We start from the raw sequence: 15,657 nt of genomic DNA, 5'->3' as shown, positions 1-15,657 counted from the left end.
TAGCTCAGAAGTAGAGCACTTGCCTAGTGTGCCCAAGGCTCTTGGTTTGGTCCCTACCACTGAAAAAACAATGAACTTGCCCAGTTCAGAGTTGTTCAATAAAATACCTAAAAGTATTTATAGTGTGTTAGTATTATAAGTGTGAAGACTATAAAGGTAGGAGTGTTCCAAATATTTATTACACAAATAGCAAACACCATATGCTGTATACATCACACTATGTAAGAATATGTTATCATGCCAAATAAAAACTTTTGAAAAAAAATTCTTTAAAACTTTAATTCTGTATATTTGCACATGGAAGGCCACAGAAGTGTAGGTGTCCGCAAAGGTCAGAGGCATCAGATTCTGCTGGTGTTGGCATGCCTGGCAGCTGTGAGCCACCCAGTGTGGGTGCTGAGAACTGAGCTCAGGCCCTCCACAAGGTCGTTCATGCTCTTCATCCCCAAGCCCTCCTTCCAACCCCATATGGAAGCTTTGTGGAATGATTTAAAAAATGATTGTTTTTAGATATTCCAAAGATGAACTAGTATTTCATGCAAAGTGGAGCTTCTAATAATTTTCATCACTCTGATTATATACTTTGGAAACAGCTGCACCTCATAAAAATTTCCATTTTATGATTGACATCTATTTCCCCTCACACTTTTCATTAGTAAAAACAATATTTAAGAAGTTTCTATTATGTGTGAAAACTTAAATTTAACACACTTTTTGTATGCTTGCTTTTTAAAAGGAACTATTTAACTCTCCAAGGTGGTCTTCTCTTCTTCACAGAGCACACTGCATGCGAGAAGAGTCCGGTCAATGGAACTGCACTGAAGACAGGAGCAGGAGTAGACATGCCTATGAGCAGAAGGCCCACCACTGACTTAACCTTCACAAGAACACGTAGCCTTTCCCATACGCTGGCCTAACTGCTTTCTCCTGAGGATGAAAATGCTACAAAAATGGGCTCAGAATGTTTGTACTCTACAATTACTTCTGACTTTTGTAGGAGGAAAAGCAGAGGAGATTGAATGAATGAATGTAGGCTTCACACACCGATCAAGTTAAAAACAGAACCCAGGCTGCAGACTCCGAAGCCCGGTTTCCTTGCTTTGTTATGAGGAGCCTACCAGATGTCTGGGCACTGAGGTCTTACCATGAACGTTGAGGTTGAAGTATTTTTTGGCACTCCCAGCTATGTTCTCAGCAACACACACGTACCTCCCAATATCTGTTATTTGAGCACTTAGAATCTAAGGGAAAATAAAAAAAAAAATGACAACTAAAATTGTTAATAAAGGAACATGCAATACTTAACCATTTAGAAAAAACAAGATGCATTCTTTCTAGAGAATGCCAGATATAAATGGGCATTAAAAACATCAGTCCTCAATGCAGACCATCCATGGTGCTGCTTCAATTAGTAAAGTCAAGCACACACATAGTTATTTATAAAGCAATCAGAAAAGGTGATTTTCCCACACATCTGTTGAATTTTGACTACAAATTAGCCCAAATCATTTCCAAGTTCCCTGTCTGAAAAGTAACTTTGAAGCCCCCCACCCCAAGAGTTGGATTTATGAATGCCTCTGGTCTGTAGAAATTAAGGCAATGGTGCTGTTCACTTCAGTTAATCGAGAGTGTCTGCACTGTTGCTTACTTTATCGGAAATTCTGCCACTACCCTCTGAGGAAGCATGACTTAACTACTGGAGGGTGTGATCATGAGGGACAGAAATCAGCCTGCAGTGAATTCTACAATTCCAGCCAGACAACAATCCCAGCAGGCATTCCACCCACAGTTCTGACACTTAAAGAAGCCCAGCTGGCCTTAAAAGCTAAATAAATTCTGATTGTTCTGAGTCATTAGGTGTTGGAGGGGTTTGTTTTCGGTATTGGTAGTTAGATAATATAAAGCAGAATGTTTATTATGAAGAGACTTCTATCTATCTATGCATCTACAGCCCTAGACATAAAAACATTTAGGCATTTTAGTATAGGCTATAGGGTCATCAAATAGATATATTCAAGTGTAGATAATGCTTTAAATTTCAAGTTTATTTATATGTAGTGAGCTTGATTTTTTTAAAAAAGAACTCTGTGACACATGTCCTGTAGTAGATTTGCTTTTATGCTTGGATTTATGAACCAAAGGAATATTTTTATTATGTACACCAGAAACCTAATTGCACTCTATCCTACCAAAAGCATTACTACGTCACTACACACCACAACTTTCTTTTAGGACATTTGAATGGACAAATGGACATATCAATTGACAAACAGCAGTACATATTTATGTGGCTCACATTATGACTCCCTACTGCCTGTGCCAAGACAGGATGGATCTAACCTGTAGGATACCTTTGACCACTTAGAATGTTATCATTGTATACATGAAATGGAAAGATTGCAAAAAAATAGTTCTTTTTAAATAAAAAACTATGTTGTTAAACTTAGGAGTGTATGTATGCAGATTTACACAAAAAATGTCACTGTGGTCATTTCTAATTGTGGGAGCAGTGTAGAGAATAATTCTGTATGCTCTTGATAGTTAATGATAACTATCAATCTTGACAATTATAGATAAATACATTCATAAACTAATATTTTTACCAATCTAGAGGACAACTATCACAGTGTCCAAAACACTGGAAAATTCGATTTTTTCTTTTACCTGAAGAATCCTGCCATCAGATAGGAACTTATGATGCTCATCTTCCAACAGGGGCTGCCCATCTTTGTGCCAGGAATTCCTCGGTGCTGGGCTACCACCGGATGCACACTCCATCCTTGCACTCTTGTTCACCAGCACAGTGACCTCTTCTGGGAGATCACCGTTTGCTCCCTTGATAACTGGCGGCACTAAGAAATGGTTGCAACAAAGAGGTTCTGATGAGGGACAGTGGCTTTATTAAAGTGTGCTACACCACTTTGTCATGAGGACAAGCTGGATACATTTGTGATGCTAAGGGAATAATCTTGTAAGGGAATAATCTGGGCTACTCCAAGCTTCCAGCGTCAGCATCAGTGGGACAGACACCAGTATCACCTGGGAGCTTAGTTAGGCTCACATCCGTGTACCTCACCTACACCTCCTCCATGGCCATCTCTGAGGAGGGACAAGGAACGGATGATTGAAAAACCTCTCCAGATTTCAAGCACATCGAAATCTGAGAAGTTCTGCACTATATTTCCCAACACATTTAAAACAGCGCCCTACAATTTATATTCGTTTCACTTATGAAAAGTCACACATTGTCTGCAGAATAGAGTCTGGAAAGGTTCAGTAAGTTAGGAGATGGTGTTGGCAACATTTGTAAAACCAGATATTTATTTTCAAAGTAACTGATCACTGTCAAGCTTGATTAATTTTTTGTCTCACTCTCTTAAAACACACCAGGTTTTCAACAACCAGTGCATGTTTAATGTAGACCTAGCCTTATGGGATTTGGCTCTCTCACAATTAAGTTGAAATTCTCTAAAGAAAATAATCAGTACTGCAGAGTACATGGTGGAACTTCAGTGCTATTTTGCATACGTTCACGTTTAAAGTCACACCATTTTACTGATAGCCACTGTCTTCCATGCTGGACCCTCAGCATCCAGAACAAGAGACATGTCACACACTGAGCAATCAATAGGTATCTGTCAAATAAATACCATTTTCAGTTTAATGTTTTCTGTCTACTACCTCTTTTTTTTTTTTTTTTTACTTTTCCAGCTGCTCTTTGCATAGAAAACTCTAGTGTTCCTACCTTCAGCCCATCAGTCTCTCTTCAGGTGACTGTTTGCTTCCAGTCCACACCTCACAGCGGGTCACTATGCATTATGGTGCTGGTGCTTGGAGCTCTGTTGTTCCCTGGCCCCTACAGTGTGTACCTATGACATCTGCTTCAACTTTTAGACAGGCCACAGCATCAGGTATGTATAAATATATACAAATATTGCTGTCTTTAGGGTTCTGAAGGTGATGACTGGAAGCAATTACCAAGTTAAATGTTCCTACTATAGTCATCAGATCCCCATAACAGGCATTGCTGACTTTCTCTGTTTACCACAGGCTGGCATTTGCAAGCCTATCCCTGTTTGTTTTACATTCGTACTGAACACAATTGCTAAATAAATATATTTGATATACATTTTTGTCATGTTTCCTTTCCTTCCACTCTAATATCTCTCCTTCTCCCCCAAAGGCTTGTTGCCCTCCCAGTTCCTTGTTCCATTATTTTGATATATGCCCTTGACACTTATGCTATCCACATTCTTGAAACTTTTTTTTTTTTTTTTTGTTTTGTTTTGTTTTGTTTTTGTTTTTCGAGACAGGGTTTCTCTGTAGCTTTGGAGCCTGTCCTGGAACTAGCTCTTGTAGACCAGGCTGGTCTCGAACTCACAGAGATCCACCTGCCTCTGCCTCCCGAGTGCTGGGATTAAAGGCGTGCGCCACCACCGCTCGGCTCACATTCTTGAAACTTTAATGAGCCTCTTTGCATTCAGTTTTCCTGACCTTGGTCTATGGGTAAGTTCAAATCTCTTAAATTTTTTCTTTCTGGCCAACTCCATTCCACCTCTTGTCTATTGTCTTTCCTTATGTCTAACGCATGCTCAACAAATTACCCTTGTTACATGGCATTGAAGTGGCCTAAATCGTTCCATTGAACTTCACCAACAGATTTAAAGATTCGAAGCCAAAGGCCTTTTATTTTCTTGAACTCATTCTAACATTCAGCCCTGAAAACCCATTGGTTGACGTTTTCTAACAGCTGGGGCCTGGGCATAGCTGTCTAGTGAGTTTCCCTCATTCCTTGATTGTCCTCTTCTATTGTTATCCCCCTTATCTACAAATGCTTCGCTCTGATATTCTTCTGTTGGAAATCTCGTCTTTAAGTATCACTTGACTGTGGGCCGCTGTGGGATCTATAGTCTAGTTTAGTTCTTTGTCCTTAGTAACAGTTCCTTCTTTCTAAATGTCTGGTCAACACTTTTACATGAGCATTCTAGAATCAGGAAAGATTTAGCACACCACAAACAAAGCTGACTTCCTTCCTTCCCTCCTTCCTTCCTTCCAATCCCAACTGTTTTCCCAGGATCTCTACTTTTCTTAACCTTGTTATCACTGACTCAATCACCTGGCATGAAAGTCTCAGTTATACTAGGAGACAAGTGTCTAATCCCCATGCCACTTCAACATCTTTAAATAAAAATCTTTCATTTTGACTGTGTGTTGGCTAGTTTTTGTGAACCTGGCACAAACTGAGACATAACTGGGAAGGAGTATCCACAACTGAGGGGTTGAGAATTTGTTAGACTGGACGGTGGGCAAGGTTGAGAGAGCATTTTTCTTGATTGGTGATTAATGTTGTAAAACCCGATTTACTGTGGGAGGTGTTACCTGTAGGCAGGTGGTCCTGGGTTGTGTAAATAAGCAGGCTGAGCAAGCCATAAGGAACAACCCAGTAAGCTGCATTCTTGCAAGGTTTTGCTTCAGTTCCTGCCTCCTGGTTCCTGCCTTAGCTTCTCTCAATAGACCATAAGTAGGGATATGTAAGCTGAATATAAACCCTTTGCTCCCTGTGCTGCTTTTGTTCGTGGTTTTTAATAATAACAATAGAAAGCAAACTAGGATATCCTCATGGGCACTTCACTAGTTTAGCCTCTGCCAATATACTCCTGTTTCTAATAACACCTCTTGTCTTAAGGAACAATACTTCTTCCCCTTAATGGCTGTATATCAGAAGGAGACGATTCCAGCTCAGGAGCAGGCAGAAGAATCAGAGCTCATCACTCTTGGTGTCTGTGGTGGATTCAAAGATGTGTATGTGATTCACACAGGGCTGAGGAACAGTCAATTCTAGGACTTCACTTATAAATATTAGACAGGAAATCTTTCATTCAATGTGAAACCTAGAAAAAGTAAATCTAGAGCTGCTAAGGTCCACTTTGCTACCAAAGGGAACCACCTGTCTGAGAAAGACATTAATAATACTAATAAAAAAGAAATCAAGAGAAATAGCAAGGTAAAATCTGGATAACCTAGACCTCTTTTGAGCCAACAAAGTCAGAAATGACTGATTGCAGATTATTGTGCTCTGGGACTTTCTAAGTTTGTGAATCAGTAGTCCATTCTCTGCCTCTTTTCCCTCCCCCCTCCCCCTCTTTCCCATTTTGTTATTTGAGATCTTAGCAGTCCTGACTGATAGACTAACACATTCTCAGTTTGCACACAAAACGACAGGCCCTAGGAAGAAGCATCAGTTTCTGGTTACTTTTAGAGCTGCTAACATGCCCAGGGTAAACATCTCGCAAACATTAGTCACTGAAAAATATTTCAGAGTGAAAAGTGCTTAATCGACAAAAGGAAGCAAACTTACAGAGTACACGGACGTCATACTGAAGGGAATCCTCCCCAGCCTCATTCACAGCCACGCATGTGTATCTCCCAGCATCTTCTACCTTAGCCCGGGGAATCTGCAACACTCGGCCTCCTGAAAATACATCCTAGCACGTTACTTCCCCAAGTGTTAGAGCGAACACTCCTCATGAACAGTTACACTTTTCCCCCTGGTTTAAGGAGTTAACATTTATTTATTTATTGTCAATGTTACCACTTTCTTTAATCATTCAGTTTTTTATATCAGATAATATTAATTTTCACAGCAGGTATTGCATTGCTAGAAGGTGATCTGATACTGTAACTTAAGTGGGATTTTTGGAGAAATGAGGAGTTGGTGTCAGTTTTCCTGGAGGGGAAAAGGCTACTCTATGTCCTCCACCATGGTCTGGATGGATGGAATGTTACTGTGCAGCGTTGCTTTCTTCTTGCCATTTTCAAGTATTTTTAGTTATCAATTTCAGTGTTGCCTACAAAAACTCATTTGAAGACATATATCCAGGAATCTAAAAAAGTAAGCTCTACTTTACCTTATATGTTTTGTTCAATTTGCTTTGTCTATTTGACAACTTTTTAATGTTACCAATAAGATTTAGAGAATAGTTATAACAGTCACAATAAAATTTGCATCTATGTTCACCAATTATTTATGTTGCATATCATTTTATCTCTTGTATCATATGATAGAATATTTACCTAAGCCATTTCAGTAAGTTGGAGGCCTGATGACTTCTTGAAACTATATACTCACATATCTCAATTTCATAGAATTATAATACATCATTAAACTATAATACAACAATCAAAACTCAGGAAACTTAGAGTTTTGAAAAATCACTGGTACTAAATCTATAGCCTTTTTCAGATTATTGTTACAATATCCACTTTATAGCCATTTTTACTAGACCTATACCCAATTAATGTCATAGGTTACATAGAGCTACCATGTCTGCTTCTTCCCTTTTCCTTTTCTTTTTAAAAAGATATTATTTCAGTTAATTTGAGTTAACTTTGTATATATATATAATATATATATATATATATATATATATATATATATATATATATATATATATATTTCATTGACCGTAATGAACCCTAAAGGTACAATTTATGTGTTTTAACAAACCCTGATATTTGCATACTGAAGCCTCAAAAATATTATTTCCCCCAAATTAAGCATCCTTTCTGTGACCAAACCGTGTAATAAAGTATTTGAAACTAAAAATCTTTACTATTGCTTACAAAAACCCACAATCAATAAAATTAATAGACTGAACAATAACTATTTGCAAACATACATTAGAATTTATATTAATGATGCATAGAAACCAGATTGACTAAAGGCATCAATATAGAAAAGGAGGCACAAGGAAGCCCAAGACTTGCATAAAATGATAACAATTGTGGAACAGATCTGGAAAGTGGTTAAAGTGTCTATTGTCAGTTCCTCAAGGTAGATAAATGAGACATCATTCAGTAACCCAGATGTTGGTTAAATTACAGTGAACCAGCCTAATCAATGAGAAGAGACATGGTAGACGTGGTAGCACTCACCTGGCAAAATCAATACTCTGTCACTGGACGTTAGTGGGCGGCCATCTTTATACCATGTCAGAGTTGGGGGAGGGGCAGCGCTTGTCTCGCAGTGCAGAGAAATGGGATTGTTAATGATTACATCTTTAGCTTCACCACTCCTGCCGGTGTCTAGCATGTTTCCTATTTCCCAGAGTTTCTGAAAACTTGGAGGAACTGTGGAGGGAAAGCATGACTTCTGTTCACTGTGGGACTGTCACTACAGATACAGCAGACAAAGGTTTGACCACATCTTCACAAATGGTATGTGCATTTGATAAAATAGACAACTCCAAAGCCTCCTTGAGAGTTGGTTCTCAGGAGGAAGAGTAAGGTCTACGGTGCTCTGAGTCAGCATTGCCTGTGCGGTGCCTCTAAAAAGGCTCTGTCGCTTGAGCATCATCAGGACCCACTTTCAAGGAGGAATGTGGCAAGAAATGTGACAGTCGTAGAAAAAAGCTAATTTTGAGGCAGACACACACACAAATATGGGTTCATCTGATGCCAATATCAATAACTTGTCTTACTAAGGAAGTTAAGTAAAATAAACTATCAGGACTAAACTATTCAAAAGTAGGACATCCTCACTTTTTTTTCTGACAGCAAGCATGAATTTTATCAGAGACAAATTACCTTTGCATACAAGAGTGTGTGAGTTTGACCTGAATTTTCAAGTTTTAGACACATATAAAAAATTAGAGATATATGAAAATTTTACGTACCCAGATGCTAAGTTTAGTGTTATTAATAAATAATGAAAACAATAAATAATAAAAACTTGGAGACAACCTTGACATTTAACTTAAGGAGTCTGGTTATATTAATGTTGGAGTATACAAGTAATGAACTAGACAAAGTTTTTAAAAGTTATGTTGAGGGCTGGGGCATGGCTCAGAGAGAGAGTTTCCTTAGTATGAATAAGGTCCTAGATTCAATCCCCAGCACTGGCAAAAATAATTCTGCCAGATAGTAGTAACTTCCAGAAAATCAATGCCAACAATAGCAGTTATTATTTCTCAATCATTTTAGGTGCCTTTCCTCATTCCTTATTCTTAGCAGTTCCATGATGCATTAATGTTAAAGAGAAATAATGGAGACTTAAAATAGTTTGGTAACTTGTCCAAGACACAAAGATTATAGGTGTATGCATCCAATTCAAAGTGTGTCTACTCTAAATCCCATTATTCTGCATTTCATGCAATAATGTTCTTATATTTATCATAATTATTTGTCATATTTCATACAATCATGCTATATGATACATAACCTTTATGATATAATGTTAGAGCAATGTTAATCTAAGAGAAGACTATAGTCCATTATTAATTTTGGAAATGAAATAGTCCCTTAAAATACCCAAAGAAAATACATAGAATAAGAATGATAGGGGTTGGAGAGGTGACTCAGTTGTTAAGAGCACTTGCTGCTCTTGTAGAGGGAGAAGATTCAGTTCCCAGAACCTACACGATGGCTCAAAACCATCTATGATTTCAGTTCTATGAGATCCAATACCCTCTGCCATGGGCACCAGGCATACATGTGGTGCACATACACACCATGCAGGCAAACACTCAAATATATAAAATAAAAATAAAAATCTACAACAGGATCATGTGATTATTTTCTTATCTCTTGTTTAAAAATTCATAATGAACTTATATTATTATAAGAAGAAAAAATTTTGAAATAAACCGAGTCTAATCTCATTTCTATTACATTAATAGAGGATGGAAATCATTCTACAACAAGCATAGCAGTATTACCTTGGATATTCACATCAAAATCCAACTCGTCTTCACCTGCAAGGTTAGACGCAGCACAAGTGTATCGGCCAGTGTCTGATATCTGAGCTTCCTTTATTTGAAGAGTGTGTCCATTTGCAGCGATGCTAACATGATCATCTGATTTAAGGGGCTGTGATTCAATTATAATAATGTCAGCATTGAGTATGCTAATAAAGATAAGATACCCTGAAAATTATGGGCATTATGGTTCTGTAACAAATAGAACTATGTAAAATATTCAAGATAGCAGTAATTAACTTGATCAAGTTGTTTTCTGAGTAATCCAATTTTTATCTCTTGAAAATTATAGCTGATAATGTTCACATTAGCCAGATAATTTTGGGAGATACAGTCATATATCTTTATGGTAGAAAGCATGTTCTTAGCACCATATCCATTTATCCACATAAGCAAAGATGCCTCCAAACAATCTTATTGAGTATTTAAAAAGTGTGTTTTGTTGATAGTTTCATAGAAAATTGTATAAAGAAAACTTCACTAGAAGCTGAGAACATTATTAAAATATGATTTGATCTAAAATTATTGTTATTCATTCAGAAACATCCTTCATACATAAGCTAGGGTTTGTTTGAGTGAGGGCTATGTTAGGACACTTGGTTGAAATGGGCATTATAGGTTTCCCTTCATTATTTGAAGATTTTATTCCTCACTCACTGGCATTCTTTTTAATGATATATCCTTCATAAATCTTAGTGATTTCAGTGTTTACTCTCAATCAAAGCCATGTTCTCTCAACTTGTTGACTTCCTCTCTTACCTATACCAACATCAACTCATTTCATCTCACTAGATAGTTTCAGTCCTCTGGGATGGTTCTTGTGGCCTCCACATTACCTGAGGCCATTTGCAGGGCAAGAGACTTGACTCTAGAGGGGTTCCCAGGTGTCCAGGGAGATATCCCCAGCTAGTCCTTGGGCAGCTGAGGAGAGGGAGCCTGAAATGGCGATCCTATAGCCATACTGATGAATATCTTGCATATCACCATAGAACCTTCATCTGGCGATGGATGGAGATAGAGAAAGAGCCCCACAATGGAGCACCGGACTGAGCTCCCAAAGTCCAAATGAGAGGCAGAAGGAGGGAGAACATGAGCAAGGAAGTCAGGACCGCGAGGGGTGCACCCACCCACTGAGATGGTGGGGCTGATCTAATGGGAGCTCACCAAGGCCAGCTGGACTGGGACTGAAAAAGCATGGGATAAAACCAGACTCCCTGAACATGGCGCACAATGAGGGCTGACTGAGAAGCCAAGGACAATGGCACTGGGTTTTGATCCTACTGCATGTACTGGCTTTGGAGGGGCCTAGCCTGTTTGGATGCTCACCTTCCTAGACCTGGATGGAGGGGAGAGGACTGTGGACTTCCCACAGGGCAGGGAACCCTTACTGCTCTTTGGACTGGAGAGGGAGGGGAAGGGAATGGGGGGAGAGGGAGGGAAGTGGGAGATGGGGAGGAGGTGGAAATTTTTAATAAAAAAATAATAAAAAAATCTATACAAATAAAAAAAAGTGTTTTCCACGTGTATGGTGTCAAATTTTGTCCTCTTCTCTGTCCTTGAATCTGAGCCAATGAAATCTTTGTCTTCTCTTCTTGCTAAGAAAGACAGTGAAGGTCACCCATGACATCTAAATGGTTGTGCTGGCATTCAGTACTGCCTTTGTTTTCTATTTTTGGTGGTATTTGACATAATGTAACTTGTCTTCATCTTGAAATAGATTTCCCCTTTTGTCTTTTGAGACACTACAGTCCTTATTCCTGTACTCCAAAAGGCAGACATACACTACGTATGTGCCTCTTGTCGTGTGTGTGTGTGTGTGTGTGTGTGTGTGTGTGTGCACACATGAGCGAAGATGCATGCAGAGGCCGGAAGAGGCCATAAGATGGAGCTGGAGTTATAGGCAGCTGTGAGCTGAGCTGTGTGTGTTCTCCAACTACCTTGTCTACCTCATCTGTCACATTCTGTTTTACTGACTTAGTTCTTTTAGATTTTTTTTTTATTTCTGAAAATTTATATGTGCAGAGAATTTGGTCTGTTTCTTTCTCATTTATATTTGTTATACATAAATAATGCCAAACAAACTGTTGAGATTCAAATAATTTTGGATACAACAAACCATTCTTAATATTATATCACAAATAAGCATATCACAGTTTAAATTTCCTGTATTAAAATAAAATTATCAGGGCATGGATAAATAAAATATAAGGATTATATTCAAAGTTTTTATAACGGATAGTCAATATCCTTTGGTGGTTTTTTTTTTAAAAAAATAATACTCTTTTATTAAGTTTTGGTTATTTAAATAGGAACTGAAAAATGATATGGAAAAGAATCCATTGAAAATATGGCTTCTTATTCATATTCTAGGAAACCAACCCAACCATTAAAAAAATTAGAGCTTTCAGTTAATATAATTTGAGAGGCTGAATTTGAAACTGTAATTTAACAATTCTTAATGAATTTTGAAAGCAGTCTAGTTTCTATTTTTTTTTTTTGTTTTTTCGAGACAGTGCTTCTCTGTAGCTTTGGAGCCTGTCCTGGAACTAGCTCTTGTAGACCAGGCTGGTCTCGAACTCACAGAGATTGGCCTGCCTCTGCCTCCTGAGTGCTGGGATTAAAGGCATGTGCCACCACCACCCGGCTCTAGTTTCTATTTAAATTCAGGTGTTTTTACATTGTGGCTCTCTCTATGTGTAGTAACATAAGGGATGAAAATGCTTTTATAGAAAATTAAGAACAAATTAATGATATAATTTCAGAGGACAGGGAACTTATTTGTTTGAAAGTAAGGTTTTATAGAACTGATAGCACATCTCATGGTGTGTTTGCACAGTGAAAGCCAATAGAAGCAGAGCATGGTGGGAGTTCTGTCTTTTTCTTTTGCAATGGCTTCCAGATGATATGTGCTTTTTTTGTATGAAAAAATTTCCACACCCCCTACTGCTGATACAGCAGAATCCATCTGGGCTCTGGAAGAAAAACATGCAGGCACATCTTTCTTGCTTCTTAAGTCATCCTGTGACCTAAACTTCTACAACTGGAATGTAACTGACCATTTGGCTGATTATGTGTAGAACAGGATAAAGAACAGATTCGCTGTTTCACATCTGTATTTAGTGGTGTGAACAGCAACTACACATTCTCTTTTGGCCGCCGAGCATCAGCACATGTGTGCTTATGGCATGTGAGAGGGTTAGAAACCGAGTGAGGAATAGGGTTTATGGTTTGAAACTTACACCGTAAACAGAAGGATCTGATTTTTATAATGTAAGGGGTGAGTTTTTCAAAGCAAATTTATTCAGATATAATTATTTTCCTTCTCCATTTACCACTCCTCCCTCCAACCCCTACCATGTCTGTCCCTACACTCTCACACTGATTTTTCATTTAGAATTTTCTCACCACCCTAGGGGAATCATAGTGTGCTTTTGTAGCTTTGAATTTTCTCATGTTTTAGGATATCAAAAAAAAATGTTATCTTTTGTAAAGGAGTTCAAGATGTTTAAAGAGGGTCTGAATAAATTTAGTCCTCATTTTAGGTCATGCATGTGTTTTTTCTCTATAACAATCTACTTGTTTGGATAAAACACCGTTCCTCTAATTCTCCAGCAGGAGGGCAGCCAGATCTTCAGAGTCAAGTGCTAACGTACACAAAGCCAATCTTTCTTACCTCCAAGGAGTGGAACCACACCAAAGTTACTGAACATGGGTATTTTCCATTGCAGTTATTTTTTTTTAAGCAGTTTCAGATTGAAGGAGCATGAGATTCACTACTTTTAATATCACAGTAGGTGGGGGTCAATCTCTGCATCACCCCTGCCTGTTTTTTTAAATGGTATTTTAATCTTTTAAGAAATTATCAGCAAACAAAAAATAGTTGTGACTGGCCTGTCCATCCTTGTACCAGCGGAGGGAGGCAGAAGGAATGGCGTAAGCTTCACACTCCAAAGTCAGGCTGTTATTCACCCTGATCTTCACCTCTTTGGGGGAAAGGCCCGGCCCTAAAAGGTCCCCTTTCTTGATGATGGGTGGAACTACACAAAATAAATATCAAAGAGTTAAACATTGGCTCTTTTAAATACAAAGTCTACCATAAAAATCACAATGAGGCACAATCAACAAGGTCCCACAGGCCTTTTATGAAAGACCTGAGTCAGCCCCCAAGGAAATAGGCGTGTTCAGATATATAATATGGAGAAAAATCTCATCATTATAAAGCGGCTAGAGGAACCGGCGTGCTTCACATTTTCATCTGATCCAGGCTCACACAGTCCAACTATAATCCATAAAATACACTGTAATGGTTATTATGGCACCAAGTCAAAGGAAAATTAACAAGCAAAAAGAATTTATTTTGCTTATAGTATAACAGCAAATAAAGTAAGAATATAGACCTTAACAATGTGGCCCCTATTAATTACAGTATGAGTTTTGCCTTTTTACTTATCGGCTGGTTTATGTTGTGGTAACCCCAAACCACTGTTGATTGTATCTTGGGCTCTGGAGTAGGCACCTGCATGTAAACAACGCTCCAACAGGTAGGTAATAAGTGGATCCAACGGACTCTTCACAAATGTTGTTTGCATATGTATGTGTGATGTGTGTGTGTGTGTGTGTGTGTGTGTAGGAACATACGCAGATGTATGCTTTTGAAGCCCAAAGGTTGATTCCAGGTGTGTTTTCAATTGTGCCCTATCTTATATATTAAGGCAGGGTCTCTTGCTGAACCCAGAGCCTACTTGACGAGAGTGGCTAGCCAGCTCATTTTGGGCATTTCCTGTCTGCCTCTTAGGCACTGGACCTGCAGGCAGGATTCCATACCTATTTGACATTTACATGACTTCTGGGCTTCACACTGCTCTTCATGTTTGTATAACAAACATGTTGGTCACTGAGCCATCTTAAGTGGCTCTCTGCATCTTTAAGCAACTCAGGCCATGGGCATGATCCTTAATACAACTCCCATTCTCGATGAGGCAAGCTAGACAAGTAGGAGTCTTTAATAATCAGTAAACCATTAGGAAAAATAATGAAAAAAGAGGCTGAGAAAGCTAGGGATCTTCAGGAAGGGGCGAGATGAAGTGTTCTTTTGGAACTTACTGTAGACTTTCACTTCATAGTGCTTTATCATCTCCCCAGCCTCGTTCGTGGCCACACACGAGTATCTCCCTGCATTGTCTTCTTGTGCATTCAGTATCTGCAGAGTGCGACCTCCTAAAACACAGAGGAACATGAAAGAAGTCAGTCATGGAATGAACAAACAGCCGGGACTTTATTTTTACTGTAAACATTGTTTCTTCCTTTTTCTCTTTTCTTTTCTCCCCCACCTCTTCTTCCTTTCTAGGGTTTTTGAGACAAGTGTAGCCCAGGCTGGCTTAAAACTCAGAGAACCACCTGCTTCTGCCTTCTGAGTGCTGGAAGTAAATGTGTGTGCCACCACCACCTGGCTAAACATGGCTTCTTATGAATATCAACTTAGTGGTAGGTATTTGATATAAATTAAGACACAATACACATAGTAGCTGAGATGGTCTCTGAGTCTCCCCTTGTCCTCTGTGTGGCAATGACTCTCATATTTTCTCTGATACTTCCATGCCTCTATACAGTGCTCCAGGTAAGGACTTTATCTTATCTCACACTTCTCAATGAGTTCTTTGAGAGTTTCCAGTTTTGTACAATGTGTCCTGATTATATTCAACTTCTTCATAACTCTTCCTTGATCCACATACCTTACTCATCCACCCAAATTTGTTTCCTTGGGAAAAAACAAAAGCAAATCTCAAAAACATTCAGGACCAAACTAAACTTTGTGCAAACTAAACTAAGTTTTAGGCATGTGGTCTTCGACTGGACTGCGGTTGACTCACCAGGGACAAGACCTATGCAAGCCCAAATCAGG

The 15,657-nt window shown here is 38.7% G+C and overlaps 1 protein-coding gene across 1 annotated transcript in view; it reads right to left on the bottom strand.

Moving 5' to 3' along the window:
• The window catches only part of Hmcn1 (hemicentin 1), a 445,711-nt gene that overhangs the window by 102,252 nt on the left and 327,802 nt on the right, over window positions 1-15,657 (bottom strand). The window contains exons 51-57 of the mRNA XM_038349717.1: window positions 14,859-14,972; window positions 13,647-13,792; window positions 9,717-9,867; window positions 7,936-8,130; window positions 6,359-6,472; window positions 2,665-2,852; window positions 1,145-1,241 (exon numbers count right to left, since the gene is read on the bottom strand). Of these exons, the coding sequence (XP_038205645.1) occupies window positions 1,145-1,241; window positions 2,665-2,852; window positions 6,359-6,472; window positions 7,936-8,130; window positions 9,717-9,867; window positions 13,647-13,792; window positions 14,859-14,972 (1,005 nt within the window). The remainder of the gene's footprint in view (window positions 1-1,144; window positions 1,242-2,664; window positions 2,853-6,358; window positions 6,473-7,935; window positions 8,131-9,716; window positions 9,868-13,646; window positions 13,793-14,858; window positions 14,973-15,657) is intronic.

The sequence above is a fragment of the Arvicola amphibius genome, chromosome 12, assembly GCF_903992535.2.
Source record: "Arvicola amphibius chromosome 12, mArvAmp1.2, whole genome shotgun sequence".
Classification (NCBI taxonomy): domain Eukaryota; kingdom Metazoa; phylum Chordata; class Mammalia; order Rodentia; family Cricetidae; genus Arvicola; species Arvicola amphibius.
This window is presented reverse-complemented; position numbering and strand designations above follow the sequence as displayed.